Raw genomic sequence first — 20778 nt, forward strand, 5'->3', positions numbered from 1 at the left:
TGTTTCTGAGATTGCCGGGGAAACGCAGACTTTTTTTTTTCAGACTTTTCCCCCTCATGCCTGCAAGGCTTCCAGGTGTTGTTGCGCATTTAACTCAGTGTAAAAATCAACACTTCCACTCGTGTGATATCAAACTGTGTTGGTATTTTTTTTTATTCAGTAAACTCTACGACGTGTGAACTCAACAGCTTATCTTGTTTTTTTTCATCATAGAAGAGTTTCCTTGAAGTGATAATATATTTTCATTAATATGATTGTAGATAATCAGATATTTCAAAGTCAGACTCAATGTAGATTCTTATCTTTACTATTCATCAGTTTGATAAAAAAAAAAAAAAAAAAAGCTGTCCTCATTAAACATTGCAAGCTAATAAAATAAGTCAGATAACCATGAGAGGACTTAATAATGTAACTATCAGAAAAACTCTTTCTGGATTTAGGCAGATCAGATCAAGAGAAGCAATTTCTGATATGAGCTAAATTACTTACTTTTTGATATAGTGATTGATTGATATAATGCTTCGTTATTTATTCAGGTAATTTATTGGGATTAGTGCACACTCGATCATTTAATTTACATTTATCGATACAGAACTGAAGCCAATTGCAGCTTATTTTTGCACTACGCCTAAAAACACACAAACAGCATATGAACTCATACACAACCACGTAAAAATATCAAGATGGCTGAAGCTGGTTAGCATTATTTGTTTATTTAATATTTATTATAAAGATCACTGTTTTATTTGCTCTTAGATGAGAAGATTAATGCCAAAATGAAAGTAGCGTCAATTCGATTATCTTAGCTGATATACAGCGGGTACGGAAAGTATTCAGACCCCTTTAAATTTTTCACTCTTTGTTTCATTGCAGCCATTTGCTAAAATCAAAAAAGTTCATTTTATTTCTCATTAATGTACACTCAGCACCCCATCTTGACAGAAAAAAACAGAAATGTAGAAATTTGTGCAAATTTATTAAAAAAGAAAAACTGAAATATCACATGGTCATAAGTATTCAGACCCTTTGCTGTGACACTCATATTTAACTCACATGCTGTCCATTTCTTCTGATCCTCCTTGAGATGGTTCTACTCCTTCATTGGAGTCCAGCTGTGTTTAATTAAACTGATTGGACTTGATTAGGAAAGGCACACACCTGTCTATATAAGACCTTACAGCTCACAGTGCATGTCAGAGCAAATGAGAATCATGAGGTCGAAGGAACTGTCCAAGGAGCTCAGAGACAGAATTGTGGCAAGGCACAGATCTGGCCAAGGTTACAAAATAATTTCTGCAGCACTCAAGGTTCCTAAGAGCACAGTGGCCTCCATAATCCTTAAATGGAAGAAGTTTGGGACGACCAGAACTCTTCCTAGACCTGGCCGTCCAGCCAAACTGAGCAATCGTGGGAGAAGAGCCTTGGTGAGAGAGGTAAAGAAGAACCCAAAGATCACTGTGGTTGAGCTCCAGAGATGCAGTAGGGAGATGGGAGAAAGTTCCACAAAGTCAACTATCACTGCAGCCCTCCACCAGTCGGGGCTTTATGGCAGAGTGGCCCGACGGAAGCCTCTCCTCAGTGCAAGACATATGAAAGCCCACATAGAGTTTGCCAAAAAACACATGAAGGACTCCCAGACTATGAGAAATAAGATTCTCTGGTCTGATGAGACCAAGATTGAAGTTTTTGGCGTTAATTCTAAGCGGTATGTGTGGAGAAAACCAGGCACTGCTCATCACCTGCCCAATACAATCCCAACAGTGAAACATGGTGGTGGCAGCATCATGCTATGGGGGTGTTTTTCAGCTGCAGGGACAGGAAGACTGGTTGCAATTGAAGGAAAGATGAATGCGGCCAAGTACAGAGATATCCTGGAAGAAAACCTCTTCCAGAGTGCTCTGGACCTCAGACTGGGCTGAAGGTTCACCTTCCAACAAGACAATGACCCGAAGCACACAGCTAAAATAACAAAGGAGTGGCTTCGGAACAACTCTGTGACCATTCTTGACTGGCCCAGCCAGAGCCCCGACCTAAACCCAACTGAGCATCTCTGGAGAGACCTGAAAATGTCTGTCCACCAACATTCACCATCCAACCTGACGGAACTGGAGAGGATCTGCAAGGAAGAATGGCAGAGGATCCCCAAATCCAGGTGTGAAAAGCTTGTTGCATCATTCCCAAGAAGACTCATGGCTGTACTAGCTCAAAAGGGTGCTTCTACTCAATACTGAGCAAAGGGTCTGAATACTTATGACCATGTGATATTTCAGTTTTTCTTTTTTAATAAATTTGCACAAATTTCTACATTTCTGTTTTTTTTCTGTCAAGATGGGGTGCTGAGTGTACATTAATGAGAAATAAAATGAACTTTTTTGATTTTAGCAAATGGCTGCAATGAAACAAAGAGTGAAAAATTTAAAGGGGTCTGAATACTTTCCGTACCCACTGTATGTCTAGCTGGAAGCAGACTGGTTCTGTCCAAAGGTTATTCAAAACAACTAATTAACAATTATATAGCGATATGTATTGTTTACTAATTAACCAATGAGTTGATGTGGACAAAAATCTAAATGTCAAAAATGTGTTGTCATACGGGGGAGTTAGCATCTTAATGCTAAGCTAGGATGCTGCTTCATATGTAGCGTACGTGATATCAAACAAAAAAAGGCCCCGGAGTCTCGGTAGGCGTTTGCAAATTCTGCTGTCTTCTGCCAAACTACACCACGCAAGCGTGAACACAAAGTACCACCAGCATGTCCAACAACCAGCACGTTATTTGGAGAATACAGAACAAACATAGACAGAACAAATCTGACAGATCCCAGCAGACCTGTCAGCTTTGTGTTTACTGAACCTGTTCTCCGCACTGCGAAATAATCTCGTGTTCCCAAATCTTCAATCAAATAACAAAACCTTCATCTACAAAGGAAGTTCCACTACAAACACGCGCAGACGCTCACATTTCTTCTTTCTTTTTTTTTTTTTTTTTTTTTTTTTGCTCGCTCGCGACGCGCGCGCACTCGTGGCACTTGAATTAGATTCTATTGGATTTTATTAAATCTTCTTTGAGCTTTCGCTTCACAGCAGCATCCATCAGAGGATTATTATTTATCTAGCTGTCGCGAACTGACAGCTTGCGGAGTCCCACGGAGATCGAGAGGAACAGTTGTGTGTGTGTGTGTGTGTGTGTGTGTGTGTGTGTGTGTGTGTGTGTGACCACAATAATGTACATCGAAGCGCTCTCGTGTTCATAACGCACGCGTGTTGTTTGCGTTGCGGGAACCTCGCCGGTGTTGAAAATTTAAAGCGAAGGAGTTACTCGCAACAGGAAATCACGTCGCGGATAATTGCCGACATTAGCCGAGCATGTTAGAGCCACGCGGGTCTGCATTATGCAAATGTGGTTAAAAATGCAAATGTTTTCGTTGGACACTAATAGCTGATTTTTTTTATTTTTTTTTAAAAGAGCTTTTCTTTGATGCATTATAGAATAGAAATAAAAAAAATTAAAAATAGGACTAGATTAGTAATAATTGGTGAGAAGCCAAACAGTAATTGTGTCACTTAATGTTTGCCCTCGGTGTCCTCCTGTGCGTGCGGTGTGAGACAAACAGTCAAAATGCTTGAATGCATTACACGTGCAAACAACCGCATTAGACCGCAGATGTTGTTGTCAGATGTGTTTTAATGCTGCTGATCATTTTCGTGTTTTAAGGCGCGAGGTAAAAACTGTTAAAAGTTCATTTGACGGTGTTTTGTCCCGTTTCCCCGTTTAAACTCCCTCCTGTTGCCGAGCGGAGAGAGGACCAGATAGAGAAGCTAGAAATCGCAGCAGGACATCATATTTTGGCGTGTGTGTGTGTGTGTGTGTGTGTGCGTGTGTGTGTGTGTGTGTGCGTGCGTGTGTGTGTGTGTGTGCGTGTGCGTGTGGGTAAAAATGGAAAAATACTTTGTTTCCTCTTAAAATATTTCATTTAAAGACAACGATGGAAATGTTCAGATTCTTCAGATCTCCAGTGTAAATGTTTCATTTGCATTTAACAAATACTACTTTGGTAAAAAAAAAAAAAAAAAAGTTCAGATGCATTTTATTAAAGTGTCAAAGCTAGAAGTCAATATTTTTGTGGCAAATGTACGTCAGTGTTTTATTAACGGAACAGAAACGGCGGCTGAGCAGCATTTTACTCTCGCAGCTATTTAAAGGGGACGTAGATTTTAAGGCCTTCGGTGGTGAAGTCCAGCGGCTCTTAAACGTCACGAGGTAAATGTGTTTCTTGGTTTGTTTGTATGTAATATATATAGATATATAATGTACTGTATATACTGTGCATTTTATATTTTATGTTTTTTACTGCTATTTACTGCTATTTTATTGCTTTTCTATTATTCTATTCTATTCTATTCTATTATTTTATTCTATTATTTCTATTATTATCTTATTGCTTCTGTATGCTGCTGTAGCGAAAAAATGTCCCCTCGGGGATGAATAAAGTAACTACCTACCTACCTAGTATATAATAAATGTAAACAACACAATTGAGTCTATTTCTACTCACAAATGAGAGCTTCCTTCTGCGGGACTAACGTCCTCACACCTAATCGCCTGAAATATCGATCCTTGAGCGGACTTTCATCGTCAATAAACGCGTCGTTAACGTCGGGAAGTCGCAGATCGGTTAAGTTGAGGCACTGAAACGAGCCGGCTGGCTGCGGTTGTCCGATAAGTTACATTAAACACGCGACGTAAATACGTTACGTCAACTTACGAATTTAAGATAAAATAGGTCGGCGTTGACTCATCTGTTGACTCGAAACAAACTTTTTTTTTACCGTTTTTTTTTTTTTCTTTGCTTTCTTAAGAAATAGTTCATTTGGACTTATTTGTGCCTCAAACAATTATTTACGTAAAACCATGTGAGAAGTTCGATGCTGCTAGCAAGAGATATCGGAAATGTGAGAAGAGGCCCCAATTTATGTCTTGTTTTCAAATGGGTGAAAAAAAATGAAAAAAAAAATGAAAAAATTAAAAAGTGTCTGTATTTTACTTCCTTTACTTTTTTGGGTCAAAATTTAACACCTGTAAAAAAAACAAAAAACAATTCTTGTTCTTTGGAGATGAATAAGGTAATCCATCCATCCAGATAAATGTTGCGGTGGAATAAGAACAATATTTCTCGTTGAATCGTGGTCAAGTACAAGTAGAAAGTGGCACTAAATGCAAATAATTGTCCTGTTTACTCGAGCAAATGTACTTATTTTCCATCGCTGCCGCGCGAACCTCCCTCAACATGCAGGAATGATAAGTCACGCTTCTCGCCTCGCAAAAACATCCATTACATGAAATAATAGTCATTTTAGGAAACACTTTGATGCCGCCCGGGGACAGCAGATTGGCCCCGTGGTCCTCCCACCTCTCAGCGTTTAACAGGTTACGCCGGGCGTTCAAGCACTTAATGTGGAAACCTCGGCGACCGGCACAGCGGAGGGAAACAGCGGGGGGGGGGGGGGGGGGGGGGGGGGGGAACAAAAGCCGAGTGGTTCGAGTCACTTTTGCTTTTCGAACGTGCTCCTTTGGGACGTCGCGGAGATGGTTTTTTTTTTTTGACAGATTTTCCTAAAATGTAATACCGCTGGTGTGCCTCGTGGGTTCGATTCGAGTTCCTGGAGGTGTGATTTTACCTTCACAGGGTTCCCGCTCTCGAGTTAAAATGTCAAATTCCCTGAATTTTTCACCGACTGAAGCAGCTCAGCGACCCGCGACGAGCAGGAAGAACGGGACGCCGTTGTTGCCGAGCAGACGAGAAACAACCGTTTCTAAAAAAAACTGGTCGCAGAAGCCAAGAATGTATCTCACAATAACGGTAATGAGCTCGCGGCCTAATGAGCTACATTTTTTTTGTTTTTTATTTCTGTCAGTGGCCACTAATACACACTGACAATAACTAGCCAACTTAGCATTATAGCTACCTTTTGATAAATGTCAACTCAAATTTAAACATGCCAAACAAAATTCCCTGACATTGTATGACTCGGCCTGAAAAATGATTATAAAAAAAAACAAAAATTCCCCGACTTGCCCTGTCTGGAAAAAGAGTTTTTAAAATTCACTGAAATTCGCTGACTCGTGGGAAAACCGCCGAGAAAACGGCCTCTTGATTTTCTTCTCTACTTTTATCAATTAAATAATGGGATGAGGGGTTCGGGGCGGCACGGTGACAAGAAGGTTCAGGGTTCGAACCTTAAGTCGAGGAGGGCCTTTCTGTGTGGAGTTCGCCCCTAAAAGTCAGCTGTGAAAGGCTCCAGCTCCCCCGTGACCCCGTCCAGGATAAAGCAGGTACAGAGTATAAATAATGGACGGCCGAGTGGTTGGAGCGAAGACTGCTTAGAGCAGAGATGTTTTACATAATGAGAATCCTGAAAATACCGTGTGTCCGCCTGTAGCCTCGGCTTGATTGAGGAAAAATCTTTAAATGTGTTCTAATTGGGATCTCCAGGACTCTCCTCGGGGGATCTCTGGCAGTTCTTAGATTTCATTTTTATTTTTTTTTCTTAAGCTGAGCTTTGCTCCCCCTGCCGTTCGTAACCGTCCCGGGCCCGGAGCGCCGCGCTGATGAACAAGGATCTGCAGCAGGAAATGAGCCGAATCCATCAACCTGCTATTACTGCTGAAACATTATACACCGGGGTACCTCTTTCTTTCAATCAATCCTCTACATATAGACCTACACACACACACAAACACACAAACACACAAACACCTTGGGGGCACAACAACACTCGGTCACACAAGAAGCCTGCAAACAAACACAGAAAGGAAAAGACTTAAAAGCACAAAAACCGAACGTACTTCTGGATTTCTGGTTATAAAACTGCGTCCAGCCGGCTTCTTTTGTTTCCCTGCAGCTGCCACGGGTCAGAAAGCACTTTATTAGGGTGCTGCCCACCCCCCACTCTTGTATATGTGTGTATGTGCACCCCCCCCCCCTCCATTTCAATGAGAGCTTGTCATAATGTGGCTGATAAAGTGCTGATACGGCTACACCGCCGCCGGGCAGACGGATATAGATGGAGAGGGGGAGAAAGCAGGAGGAGCGACCGGGCGGATGGATGGATGGCCGGCGAGACGGATGGATGGACCGGACGGTGTGTATAAGCAATTCGGTACGGCAACTTTAGATGAACCTACAATTTGTCAGAGGGCCGAGTGAGTATGAAAGAAAGGGCAATATGGATGGAAAGCGGCGGATTTGCTGGCAGCAGCCTCTTACTCAGCAGCGGAGCCACGAAACATGATGGAAAATGCTGCCGTGATGGTGTGTGTGTGTGAGTGTGTGTGTGTGTGTGTGTGTGTGTGTGTGTGCGTGCGTGTGTGTGTGTGTGTGTGTGTGCGCTCATCAACAAACTGCCACAAGCTGAAGGCTCAAAGAGGAGACAAGTCTGACACCTAGTGGTTGTATGTGTGTGTAGCATCTCTCCGCACTGCCAGATTTACACCCGTTTGACTCGCGGGACCGAGAGACACAAAATAAATTTAGTATTTGCCGGTTTTTTTTATCGTGGTAACACAACCGGCAGCTCTTATATATATATATATATGTATATATATATTTTTTTTTTTACCAGAGATTCCCTGAGACTGGAGGGATCTTCTGGTAGCTTGAATCGTATTTTTCTTAAGTAATGACGGGATTATCTTCAGTCGGGACCGCCAGATCAAATTAACCTGGAAGAGCGAATTTAGCGAACGACATTTACAGGAAAACCCGGCGATACTACGTCCCGCTGATGGCTGTAACCTGAATACACCGCAGGCCTGTCAATCAAACAGACACGCCCCTGCAAAAAAACCCAAAAAAACAACAGCTTTTCGAAGCTTATTTTCTAATTAACGACGAGATTATTTTCAGTCGGACCGCCTGGAAACTAATAAGAAGGAGCGACTTTCGCTAACGACACCGAGGTAACTGCTGGAGAAGGTTTATTGACGGGAGAATTTAACGAGAGAAGTTGAGTGGGCGTCGCTGGAAACCGGCGCTTTTCGGAGCCGACCTCTAGTGGCAGTCGGTTGTATTGCAGCCGAAGGCACTTCAGCATCGGCCTCATTTTTCAGAGCCGGACGCTACGTCCAACTTCTTTCTGCAGCAAGCGGCCTGAACTAAAGTTATTCCCTACAAAAAGCGTCATGACTATTATTTCGCAGCCTTAAGAGAGTTTACGCTTTAAAAAAAAAAATGTGGCAAACGGTGAGAAGCCATGAGAATCAACGTCCCATGTTACGTTCGCACACCGACACGAGCGGTTGCGGCCCTGGAGAATAAAGCTGCACACGTCAAGTTCAAAGTCTGTAAAGCTGAAATTGTCCTCGTTGGTTTTTGGTCAAATACGTGAGCACGATATAAAATGATCACTTCACGTTTTAATCAGTTACGATCAAAGAGTTTCCGTCCGCCGTCGGAGCCACGAGAGAACCGACTATCGAGACAAACCCGGGACGTTCGGAGGGACGACGGAGCGAATGTTAAACGGGCCGACCGTCTCCGCCCCGAAAGCCGCTTTTTAAATCTACAAAAGACAAGACAATCTGAGCCGTTTGTGTCGTACGTCAAAAGACTTTATTAACATTTTGTATCTCACCGGCCTGTACGTGGAGTACTGAAAGGCCCCGCACGCAGTTAAATCCACCCACACAGAGAAGTTTAACATTTAGACATCATTAAAAAAAAAAAAAAAAAAAAAAAATAATCTAAAATGCTGTTTTGGATGTTGGAGAAACAAGTTTTATAGCACGTAAACTTGCACTTCGGATGACGTGTCGACTGGCAGATTTTGTCGTTCTGTAGACGTGCCGAGCTGCTTTGACCGAAAGCGTTTCAAGTTTTGCAAATTTCAAGTTTTAGAAGTTCAGTATTTGGTGAATGAGACGGACAAGGAAGAAGGTACATTTTTGCTTTATTATAAAACACTTCAGGAAAATTATTGAGGAGCTGAAGTCGTCTTTTTATGTTGTTCTATATCTTATTTGACTGAAGTTAACAGTTTTATTAATGGTCAAGTCAAAAAGACAACGTCCACTTACAGCATAGAGGACTGTCTGTTTGTTAGAGTTTTAGAAATGTGTTTTTATTAATATTAAGATTTACATTCAGGAACCCACTTCATCAAGTTCCACCAGTGTAGCACCGTCATATTATTTTTGTGGGAATGGCCTTGTTTTTTTTGTTTACAAGCCCCCCCTTACTCCCCCCTCTATAACTCCATTACTATATTATAATTTTTTTTTGCAGTTCGTACAAACGGCATGAAACATAAATTGTGAGTTTCCCAAAATTAAATTTGGTGATATTTCCCAGAAACCTCTGGTATGATGGCATTTATCGTGCAAAATAAAAAGTTTTGACAGCAAATTTCCAGCGGAAACGCCTACGTGAGCGTACGCCCCGCCCACGTGAGCGTATGCCCCGCCCAAGTCAGCGTACGCCCCGCCCACGTGAGCGTATGCCCCGCCCACTACGTCCAACTCAACTCGCGACCAACATGTTTTGATCCGCAATCAAAAACTCTAGTTTGTAAAATTCTAAACTGGCAAAACCGTAAGAGCACATTTGTTTGCAAACCAAATGAATTCATTTTCAGTTTATACATTTTTACTCACACACACTTGATTTTTTTTTTTTTTAATTGCGGTGCGAGAAATTTGCTCTCAAAACTTTGCGTGATTAAGACCCAGAAATACTTTCGTATTGTCGATGTCTCGTCGTATTCACGCGATATTACACCAGTGCGTTGTGGGAAACTACTGCAGGACGAGGTTTGGCGTCAGCAGCTTTAGAAATGTGCATAAATAACGCTCACGCTTATGTTCCAGTGTTTGTAACCAGAAAAAATTTTTTTGTTTGTTTGTTTGTTTTTTTGCCTCCAAAGCAGCTCAGTTTGTTTCAGTGGGAAAAAAAAAAAAAAAAACTCAGTCTGCTGCCGACAATGGGAAAGAACAGGAGTGCACCGACAGGCAGCAACCATATAAATAATCTAATGTAGTTTTAATCTGGAAACTTTGACACAAACCGAAAAATAAATGACACGTTTCTGAAAAGGAGCGTAAACCTGAATCTTAAAAACGACCCGGTTCTTTAGAAAATCCATCAGAGACGTTTTTTTTTTTAATCAGGATTCATGTCCGCTCCGAGCGTCTGCGTTTTTAACTTCCTTCCTTCGTAACAAAATGATATCAAGTTGATGAATAAAGGTCAAATATTAAACACTCTTAATATATTTTTTACATTTAAAAAAAAAAAAAAAAAACGATCTATAAAGCGTCTGCAGTAAGGACGGATCCCAAAACGGTGAGCATAAGATTTTTGTAAACGTTTTTCCTTTGGCTTAGCTGGTCGTGCTCTCAGCGGAACTAGCTTCGATTTCATGTGGAGTTTGGCATTGGCTTGTTCGCGTAGCTCCGAGTGTCGGCGAAGAGCCCGAAGGTGGGCGGCAAACCCGAACCGGGGCGCTTTAAATCCCACAATGCCACCCGGTAAGAGCTTTTCTTAAGCTCGGCCTCGGGTCGGTGGCAAGTTCAACTCAAAACCTAGAAATTCTTTACTTTGTACAGTGCAAAAAGCAAACAAAAACAAAACTATATATATTTATATATATATTTTTTTTGTGTTACCAAAAAGTTAAAACACGTAATCCATAAATGTGAGAAAAACAGTGAGAGTTAAGAGATAGGTCCACGTCACACTGCGTGAATTAACCGATTAAAGTGCTCAAAAGAAGAAGAGTGACTAACGACAAAAAAAAAAAAAACGAAGCGCGGCTGAAAGAAGATAAATAAAAGCCCCGCCGAGTGTTTCCAAGGATACGTCGGCGGGGGAGCGGCCGTCGTTCGGAGAGGAGTCGCGGCACGTTCGCCAAGCTTTCGCAAGGCAGCTAGTGGGGGAAAGAAAAAAGAAAAAAGGTCAAGTCGTTCAGAGGGAGCGATAGAGGTTCAAGGGCTCCACTCATCATCTGGTTTAATGTAGCTTTTATATATATATATATATATATATAAATATATATAAAACAGGATTTTAAGAGGAGGAAAAAAAATACTGCGTTTTGAAAGGAGAGTTGAAGCGGAAATGAAAGAAAACTCGTATAAAAAAATAAAATAAAAAGGAGGCGAGTCGTCTCCGGGTTGGCAACTCTTTTGTTCCGTCCCTCACAGAGAAGCAGTTTTGTTGTTGTTGTTGTTGTTGTTGCTGTAGCCGGGCCGACTCGTACCGCGGCCGCGAGGAGAAAGGCGACGTCGACACATTCACGGCACACGTCGGTCCGCGCGAGGTCGCCGGATTCAGAGGCGCGCCACGACAGCTTTCTGAGTGGGGAGTTTGCCTCCTGGACGAAAAGAGACAAATGTTATAAAACGTTATCAAAAAATAAAATAAAAAAAAAAAAACATTGCGAAATCCCTGTTGGGTGTTTGTTTTGGTTTTTTTGCCTCCGACCGGCAGCTCTGTTTCTCACCCAGAGTGTCTTCCAGCGAGTTCACCATCACCTCGTTGACCTTCAAAGTCCCCCGCTCCGCTTCGCTGAAGTGAAAACACCATCGGTTACTTTCAGCACGAAGAAAAACACGAGCCGGCGTTCACGCTCACCGCAGAACGGCAGCTTATGTGGTTTCTTTTATTAAAACGTAGTAAAAAAAACAAACAAACAAAAAAAAAATTTAAATTCTCGGAGCAGACGTTGCCGATGAAGCGTTTAAAATGTCGTTATTAAATCAGGAGATCCGAACTATCTCCGCGGTTAAACACCACGAGAGGTAAAGTGACCGGACGTTACCGTTTTAGGTCAATCAAACCGAACGGGGACACGCGGGTGATAAAAAACCAACATACCCTTTGAGTTTCCGTACAGCTCCAAGTCTCAACAAAGCTGCCAGAATGTTCTTCTGGAGGTCCGACGACAACACCTCAGTGTACTTTAGCCTACCTGGATCACACACACACACACACACACACACACACACACACACACACACACACACACACACTTAGACGGAGGTAAGAACACAGGCAGATATATCTTAAAAGCAAAACTTGGGAGAGATGAAAACCTGTGAGGAGATGTTTGACGATGAACTTCCTGACGGCAGGAATGAAATGCTTTTCTGTCAGACCGTCTGTCGCCTCCTCACACAGGAACCTACACACCACCTGCACACACACACACACACACACACACACATTATGGCTGATGATGTGCTAACAGCACCCTCTAGTGGACAGCTGGTCACAGTACTTCAGTATTTCCAATGCAGCAAGAATTAATGTGTTTAATTCATGTACAGAATGTGTATGTTTACCTACACACTAACTCAAATAAACTTTAGATCTAGTTATGAACGGAAATACATCAAAAAATATTGGAAATGAATCCGTCTGGTGCCACAAATCAACGATGTATTTTTTAATTTTGATGAAATGACAGAATGTACATGCGGTATTTAGATTACATTTCTAGATTCTTACATTTAAGTTTACAAAAGAGTCAAAGACGTCCTTTCTAGAAGATGAAAAAATGGGTCTGAAACTAAACGTGACATCAAGAACTTTATTCGACTTCACGAAGCAACGCCGACTGAATGACGAACGGTTAATTCCAACGAGTCTAAACACAGGATGTGTTGTATACCGACTACACAGTGTGCGTCTCCCTCACCTGGTATCCTTGCAAGAAGGGATCCAGCAGGCCGGTGAGGAAGGCCAGAGTCCGGTGTCCTCTCTCCGTGACCAGAACCTCCTGCTGGTTGATCTGCATCGCGCCGGTCTTCACCAGCAGGTAGCAGGCCTCCTCGAAGTCCTGCGAGTCACGCTACAGTCAATTTATTTCATACGACATTTTTTTTTTTTAAGGTTTCGCCGAGTACGAAATTCGGTTCCTCCTTCCTTCACCTGGACTGTAGCTCCGGGAACGAGGATGAACTCGTTGCAAAGCGTGTTTCTCAGAAAGCTGAAGGTGTTGTAGACTTCCTCTGGAAACACACACACACACACACACACACACACACACACACACGAAAACCAGGTAAGTACTTGAATAACTTAATATCTGCATGACGGCAGGCTTTCTAATGGGAATATGCTGAAAAAGCGGAACGAGCTCAATCGGCACATAACTACGTGGCAGTGCTTTTATTTCCGGAAATTATTATTATTTTTTTTTTTTAAAGTTGCAAAAAAAAACCAATTTGAATCCCGTTTTCTGTTACACGATTCAAAATATATCCGTCCAACGACATAAAACGCTGACGCTTCAAACTTGGCTCCACAGTACGGACTGAGCAGCAGAGGGAGCGTCGGGTCTCACGTTTGTGGTTGGAGGCGGCGGCGTGGACGGCGGCGGCGAGCAGCGCCGGTCGCACGAAGACGTGCAGCGCCTGGTTCCTGTAGGAGGCGCAAGAGAGTACGACGACCGCCCGGCTCAGGAGCTCCTCTTCCGGAGTCACGGCACCGCGAGGCCGTCCCGGTCCCGCTTCTTCTCCTCCTCCTCCTCCTCCTCCTCCTGCTGCTTCATGACAAGGATCATCGTGATGAAGTTTGTAGATACGGTAGTTTTTTTTTTTTTGAGAAGCGAACAGAAGGTTTTTATTTTGTTGTTGTTCCCTGAAGTGTCATCGCAAACACAAATGTGAAGGTAAGAAGGAAAAAAAAAAAAAACGAACCTTGTTCCGACGCCAGCTGGACTCGTCCCTCGGAGATCCTCAGCAGACCTCGATGAAGGGACAGACTGGAGGAAACCACCTCGGAGGGAGGGACGTGGTCTGGAAGGAGGGAAAGAAGAGTCAGGACAGAACTGGATCCGGAAGAGGAAGAGGAAGGAGAAGGTTTTAATCTCGTACTGTACCGGGCCAGTGCAGGAAAGCTCCGTACTGCCTGGAGACGTCCCGGAGCCACACGGCTTGTTCGGTCAGCTCGTCCAGCGCCACCCCCGCCTGGTTCTGGCTCTGGTGGTGGTTTTGGAGCAGCAGGGTGGCCAGGAGAACCCACGGCTTCAGGACCATGTTCTCCTCCTGGGCCCGCACCAGCCTGTAGGCCGAGTCGTTCACGAAGCTGTGGACGTCGTCGCCGGGCCTCCGCGGGACGTGTCTGGAAAAAGAAAAGAAAAAAAAAAGCTCAAAGTCGGAGCGGGGTTTTTTGTGTGGAAGTTATACCTTCAACCGTAACGAGGAAAGATCATTTTTTGATGCTTTTTACCGGGTTTTTTTTTTAAAGGGTTTTTAAATGCGAGGATTAAGGGGGACAAAAGACAGCTTTGATTCTATATTTCGCTTTTCTTCTGGGACCGTTTCCTGCAGAGAAGCCAGAAAACGAATAAGAAGAAGTGACTTTAGCTAACAACACCTCTAGTGGCACTCGGTGGTATTGCATTTTTCCGACCCGGAAGCCACGTCCATGTTTTACATTCAGTGTGCGGATAAGAGTGTAAATTAGATTCAATTTGATGTTGGCGCGTCGCACCTCGGTATCAGGTTGAACTGGCCGCGGTCGACTCTGCCCTGAGCCAAACTCCTGACGGACACGGGTTGACCGAAGTACACGTGGATACTTCCGTAGTCTTCGCTCAGGACTTTTCTGGCTTTAAACAGGCCCTGCAATGGAGACGTGGACAAAAAAAAAAAAAAAAAAAAAAGTGATTTACAACGAGACACCATCAGAACACATTCTCACTCGCCAGCTTGATTAGCCCGTAGGCTAACTAATCATTTAGTTTGTTCTTCGGAATAAAAGTCCATCAAAAAAAAAAAACAAGGAAACTTCCTCTTTGGAGTAGAAAAGTCTGCTGGTTTATACTTTCAGAATAAATGACTTTCTGCAAACTTTTTGTTTTTTTTTCTTCTTTACAGATTTTCTCTTCACGTTATGTAAAAAGTCAAGATGTTTAAGTGACGTACGGAAGTGGACTCTTTGGGCTTCGGGACGCCCAGCATCTCTCTGGCGTACAGCGCCTCCTCCAGGATCCTCTCGTAGCTGATGCTGACGGGGACCAAGCTGACGTCGAACACTTCGCCCTTCAGGAACGGATCCATCACGATGCTCATCAGACCTGAGAGGAGGAAACAAAGAGAAATATCAACTTTTTTTTTTTTTTTTAAACTATAAAAAATAGTTTCAATGTAGTAAAAGAAAAAAGGTTCAAATAGGTCGTATCGCACAAAAATGGGAAGTTTTCAGAACTGTGTTGTCAGAAATGTCCTCGCTGCGGTTCAGAGACTGATGTTTTAATAAAAAGCTGCACCGACAGAGACACGTCAAAACTCCATGGACTCCGTATGAGAAACTGGAGGGCTTTTAATTTGAAAACGGACACAGGAAGTCGTAGCATTTAGCCGACTGGCGGTGACGTCATCGGCCTGTCATTGACTGATATTGGAGTTTAAATTGCTGGTCCCACTGTCACAGTCCAGTCAATGACACCGGTATCCGACTGTAAATCGATAAGATACAAGTTTGTTTTTCTGCATGAGCCCGGAACAGTTTATGGGTTCTTGATCTTGTTCCTCACCCAACTTTGGCGTCAAAGATTTGCACGTTCGGCTTCTGGTTCCCTCCAGAAAAAATTCCACCGGTGCAAATCCATTCTGGAAAAAAAAAAAAAAAAAAAAAAACAGATCCTATTAAGAACAAAAATGGGAACAACGAATGTTATGCCCCGTCCTGATACTAAAAAAAAAAATAAAGCAGTATCATCACCTTGAGTATGGTCTTGACGTACTCGGAGAAGACGGCCCAGTACAGTTTGTCTCCGCCGAACGACCTTCGGATAAAGAAGGCTCCGGACATTCGCAGCATCTCTCCCACAAACTTCATCGACATGAAATCTGCAGGGAAACACTGACTGTCAGTTATACTCGATCCATAGATCCAGGAAGGCGTTTATTATAATCTTCTGAGCCCCCCCCTCACACACACACACACTTTATTTCTTTTCTATATTTTTAAATGTTCCTTTATATCTGTTTTTATGTGAAACAACTACATAATCATTTTCTTGCTGTAAAGCACTTTTAAGCTGCATTTCTTGCGTGAAAGGTGCCGTGCAAATAAAGTTTGTTGTTATTATTATAATAATATCGGCAGACATGTTGTCAGACTTGAAAACTTTTATCTATAGAACATAATGCAGAAAAAAAAAAAAAAAAAAAAAAAAAAAAAAGATGCTTGAAATGAATTACAAGTCGTTTAATTTGTCGTATTTTTACCAACGGGGAACGCCACCAGACTCCATTAACAAAAACGGTCGTTTTACTTGGCAGAACACAGGATGACTCGGGTGCTGCTTCAAACAGCTTATTGTCCGAGTTTAAACACGTTATTTCAGATCTGACCTGACACTTAAAAACTCCCACAAAAACACGAGCAAACCAAACGATTGAGGCAAGCAGACTCCTGCGTACTACGCGGCAAAAAAAAATAATCTAGTATTGTTCAGGCTCTGACGAAAACAAGTATAACTGATACACATGATGCAAACAACAACAACAACAACTGTACAGTATAAGCTTGTACGAGTGTACCTAATAAACCGGTGGCTCCCTTTGCTTACCCATGCCGGCGGCGATGACGGGCAGAGCCAGGTCGTACGTGTACAGGATGTACGACATCAGCAGGAAGTCCATGTAGCTGCGGTGACTCGGTAAGAGGACGACCGGGTGTTCGTGAATGGCCTGCTGGAGCTGACGGCGCCGTGTAAACACAGGTTAGAGGTGTAGGTGTGTGTGTGTGTGTGTGTGTGTGTGTGTGTGTGTGTGTGTGTGTGTTATGTACTCACTCTCTGGATGCCCTCCTCGTTGACGCAGATGCTCCTGAACAAAGTCTTGAAGAGTTTGCTGAGGGCGAAGGCGAAGAAGCGGACGGTGCTGAGCTGCAGGCGGTGAGCCATCTCCTCCAAGATGTCCGACGCCTCGCCGTGGACCTCGTGCGGAGTCATGCCCGTCTCCTTGGAAACCTTCATCAGATAGATGTATATATTTTTTTTTTTAATATATGTACGCGTCTTTAAACCCTCCATATCGCAATTTGTGTGTAAACTTCGGGAGTTGTAGTTTGTCAGCTGCGTTCAGGAAGCGTGGGAATATTTCAAAATAAAATTGGAAACCATTTCGCTTCTCCCCCTTGAAAACTTGTGTTCGTAATAATCTTTTTTCCAAATACGGGTGGGGGGGGGGGGGGTGGGATTCGTGACTAAATTGAAAACTAATCCTTTCAGCTGCACAGAGAGGATAAAAAAAATAAATAAATAAAGTCGGACAAAGCTTCTTTTACAAACTCTTGTTTACTCCTCGGAGAGCCGACACGGAAATCATCATTCACAGTAACCGACCTGCCATTTTCTAGACGTAAAACACCGCGACCGCTTTCCACACCGAACGGATGCGGCTGGAAAACAAACCAGAAAAAGTAATTTACCTGATGGACGACGTAGCGCAGCTGATCCGAGTGCAGCACCAGGCTCTTCAGCTCGCCGGCTTTGCAGGGAGTCACTCCTTTGTAGAGGACGGGCGCGTAACACCGGAGGGCGTATCTCAGGTCGCTGGAGCTCCTCCTCTCCTCCAGGATGTCTTCGAAGTCGTCTCTCTTCTTCAGCATGGGGTCTCTGTGCTATTTAGAAAAAAAGAAAGTGACTCTCTATTAGAAACAAGCCTTATTTTTTTTGCAGTTCTGAGGTTGCTTATCATTAATATGCTTTTTTTTTTTTTTTTTTTTTGTCTCAGTGACTGAAGCCAGGATCGGAGGGAGTATGTTCACTTTTTTTTTTTTCTAAAAAAGGAAGTGAGTGCAAATCTCGGACAGGTTCAAACATGCTGGTCGAAATCTGAGCCGAATCAAATTTGATGTCAACCGACCAAAAACAAAAAAGAAGAAGGAAAAAAAAGTGCTTCCAGTATCCGTCAGGCTTCTTTAAATATTTAATCTTTTAACCAGGAGTTATATTTCTTGCGAGACGTACCGAGAAGTCTAAACCGTCACAGAAATCACTACTAACTCTCGTATCAAGTCTGACAACCGTATTTCAACTCATTTTGTTTTGTTTTTAATTCTTCCTCAGTCTTCCTTTGTCATTTTCCATCTTTGTGAAGTCTCTTCATTTTTAAATTCCTCTGACAACTCTTGTGAAGCCGCGCGGACAGACGACAACACGTGCGTCTGATAAAGTGAGAAAGTTCTGATGTTCACGGATCATTTTATAATTGTCGGCTACAAACTGGACAGTCTGGAAAAAGTGGTGGAGAGGAGGACGCTGAACAAACTATTATCCATATTGGATAATCCTGTCCACCCTCTCCACCACCTGCTGCAGGGACAGAGGAGGACGTTCTCCAAAAGACTCCTCCAGCTCTGCTGTCACAAGGACAGATACAGGAGATCGTTCCAGATACAGGAGATCGTTCCTGATGCAGGAGATCGTTCCTGATGCAGTTCCTGATGCAGGAGATCGTTCCTGATGCAGGAGATCGTTCCTGATGCAGGAGATCGTTCCTGATGCAGGAGATCGTTCCTGATGCAGGAGATCCTTCCTGATGCAGGAGATCCTTCCTGATGCAGGAGATCGTTCCTGATGCAGGAGATCATTCCTGATGCAGGAGATCGTTCCTGATGCAGGAGATCCTTCCTGATACAGGAGATCGTTCCTGATACAGGAGATCGTTCCTGATACAGGAGATCGTTCCTGATACAGGAGATCGTTCCTGATACAGGAGATCATTCCTGATACAGGAGATCATTCCTGATACAGGAGATCATTCCTGATGCAGGAGATCATTCCTGATGCAGGAGATCATTCCTGATACAGGAGATCATTCCTGATACAGGAGATCATTCCTGATGCAGGAGATCATTCCTGATGCAGGAGATCATTCCTGCCGACCGCAATAAGACTGTACAATAACTCACCTCTGGCAAAATCCATCACAGTTCAATAACACTGTTGACTGTGTTTCTTGGTTGTTTGTATATAATATATATAGATATATTCTGTACTGTATATACTGTGCATTTTATATTTTATATTTTTTTACTGCTATTTTATTGCTTTCTATTATTATCTTATTGCTTCTGTAGCGAAAAAATTTCCCCTCGGGGATTAATAAAGTAACTACCTAACCTAACCTAAACACATTCATGCAATTAGGATAATTGAAAATCAAATATCTTGTCCAATGATTACAGGGTTTCCTAACTAGTGCGTTCACTTTTCGTCGCATTGAGTTTCTACTTTGAGTTCTGTATTTTCAATTTAATCTCTGTAAAGTCGGTTTTATATTGTTCATAAGAGGAACTGATCTATTTGTCAACTTAGGAAATAATGCAATTATTAACAGGAGATATCATTTTGAATCATCTGACATTGATAAGGTCCATTGTTTACTGTAAATGTGTACAGTACTTTTACAGCAGCCTATTTTATTGCATTATATATTTAGCTTTCTTCTGATTAAAAGGTGCAACGCAAACAAAACTGCAGTTTCCTTGAGTAGATGTTTATTTTCCACCGCAGTAAGAAAAAAAACAAAAAAAAACAGTTAGCTGCAGATTTGCACACAAACCAAATATATAGCTGCCTTATAATTAAAAGTATTTTTTATTTTATTTGATGTGTGTTTCGAAGCTGCTGTTAAGGATGAATTCAGGCAGCAGTCACCTGTTGAAAAAAAAACTGAATATTGGGGGGAAAAAATAAAGTATAAATGGCAGAAAAAAATAAAATAAAAAATAAAAAGTGTGTTGAAAGTAGTTAACGACCCAAAAAATAAATAAATAAAATAAAAAGTGTTGAAAGTAGTTAACGACCCAAAAAATAAATAAAATAAAAAATAAAAAGTGTGTTGAAAGTAGTTACCGACCCAAAAAATAAATAAATAAAATAAAAAGTGTTGAAAGTAGTTAACGACCCAAAAAATAAATAAATAAAATAAAAAGTGTTGAAAGTAGTTAACGACCCAAAAAAAATAAAAAAAATAAATAAAATAAAAAAATAAAAAGTGTGTTGAAAGTAGTTAACGACCCAAAAAATAAATAAATAAAATAAAAAATAAAAAGTGTGCTGAAAGTAGTTATCGACCCCAAAAAAAAAAAAAATTTTAATTTACAAAAAAAAAAAAAGTGTTGAAAGTAGTTAACGAACCAAAAAAATAAAAATAAAAAATAAATAAAATAAAAAATAAAAAGTGTGCTGAAAGTAGTTACCGACCCCCCCCCCCAAAAAGTTTTTAATTTAAAAAAAAAAAAGTGTTGAAAGTAATTAACGAACCAAAAAAATAAAAATTAAAAATAAATAAAATAAAAAATAAAAAGTGTGCTGAAAGTAGTTAACGACCCAAAAAAATAAAAAATAAAATAAAATAAAAAATAAAAAGTGTGTTGAAAGCAGTTAACGACCCAAAAAACTAAATAAATAAATAAAATAAAATAAAATCGTACTGAAGTCAGAATAAATCGATAAAAACAAAGTTATATGGGATACGACGCGATGCATCGCTCACGCCAGACAGTTAGCTTAGCACGAGCATTACGTACCGAGTGACCGCCTCCGGACGCCATTATGATCCTCCTCGTCCCGCTTCACCAAACACGCGGAGACTTCTTCATCCAGGTGACGTTTCCACGCGCTCGAGCGGTCGTCCGCGTCCGGTGCTCGTGCTCTCGGTATTTAAAACATATTCCAGCCGGTAACGAGCACCGGGGGACGGCTGCGAGCGCACGTGGGCGTGTTTAGAAACCGGCACTTCCGCGAAGACGCTTC

The 20778-nt window shown here is 42.0% G+C and overlaps 1 protein-coding gene across 3 annotated transcripts; it reads right to left on the reverse strand.

Annotated features, from left to right (window-relative positions):
- Positions 1 to 9265: 9265 nt before the first annotated feature.
- On the reverse strand, positions 9266 to 20774 carry gnpat (glyceronephosphate O-acyltransferase). 3 transcript variants are annotated; one of them, XR_011179398.1, is made up of 18 exons: positions 20553 to 20774; positions 17445 to 17636; positions 16807 to 16983; positions 16582 to 16711; positions 15729 to 15856; positions 15541 to 15616; positions 14930 to 15081; positions 14496 to 14626; positions 13882 to 14123; positions 13700 to 13798; positions 13345 to 13545; positions 12930 to 13009; positions 12697 to 12837; positions 12092 to 12191; positions 11874 to 11967; positions 11500 to 11564; positions 11257 to 11370; positions 9266 to 10923 (listed from the first exon to the last, which is right to left on the reverse strand). XR_011179398.1 is itself a non-coding variant. In XM_069172363.1 (17 exons), the coding sequence occupies exons 1-17, from the start codon at positions 20574 to 20576 to the stop codon at positions 11327 to 11329; spliced, it is 2073 nt and encodes a 690-aa protein (XP_069028464.1). In that variant the 5' UTR covers positions 20577 to 20774; the 3' UTR covers positions 9266 to 11326. The 3 variants fall into 3 exon arrangements, 2 of the variants coding, with proteins under 2 accessions (XP_069028464.1, XP_069028463.1); XM_069172363.1 differs by having other exon boundaries at positions 9266 to 11370; positions 13345 to 13542; XM_069172362.1 differs by having other exon boundaries at positions 9266 to 11370.
- Between the last annotated feature and the right edge of the window lie 4 nt (positions 20775 to 20778).

This window comes from Embiotoca jacksoni, unplaced genomic scaffold (genome assembly GCF_022577435.1).
Source record: "Embiotoca jacksoni isolate LCO1_2020_lvr unplaced genomic scaffold, fEmbJac1.0.p SCAF_52, whole genome shotgun sequence".
Classification (NCBI taxonomy): Eukaryota; Metazoa; Chordata; class Actinopteri; family Embiotocidae; genus Embiotoca; species Embiotoca jacksoni.

Coding starts and splice junctions, on each gene's coding strand:
- gnpat (XM_069172362.1), bottom strand. CDS start 20,576: ATGGCGTCCGGAGGCGGTCACTCG. Junction 13,546..13,699: donor CCAGCTGGCGTCGGAACAAG/GTTCGTTTTTTT, acceptor CTTGTCATGAAG/CAGCAGGAGGAGGAGGAGGA. Junction 11,968..12,091: donor CGTCAAACATCTCCTCACAG/GTTTTCATCTCT, acceptor TGTGTGATCCAG/GTAGGCTAAAGTACACTGAG.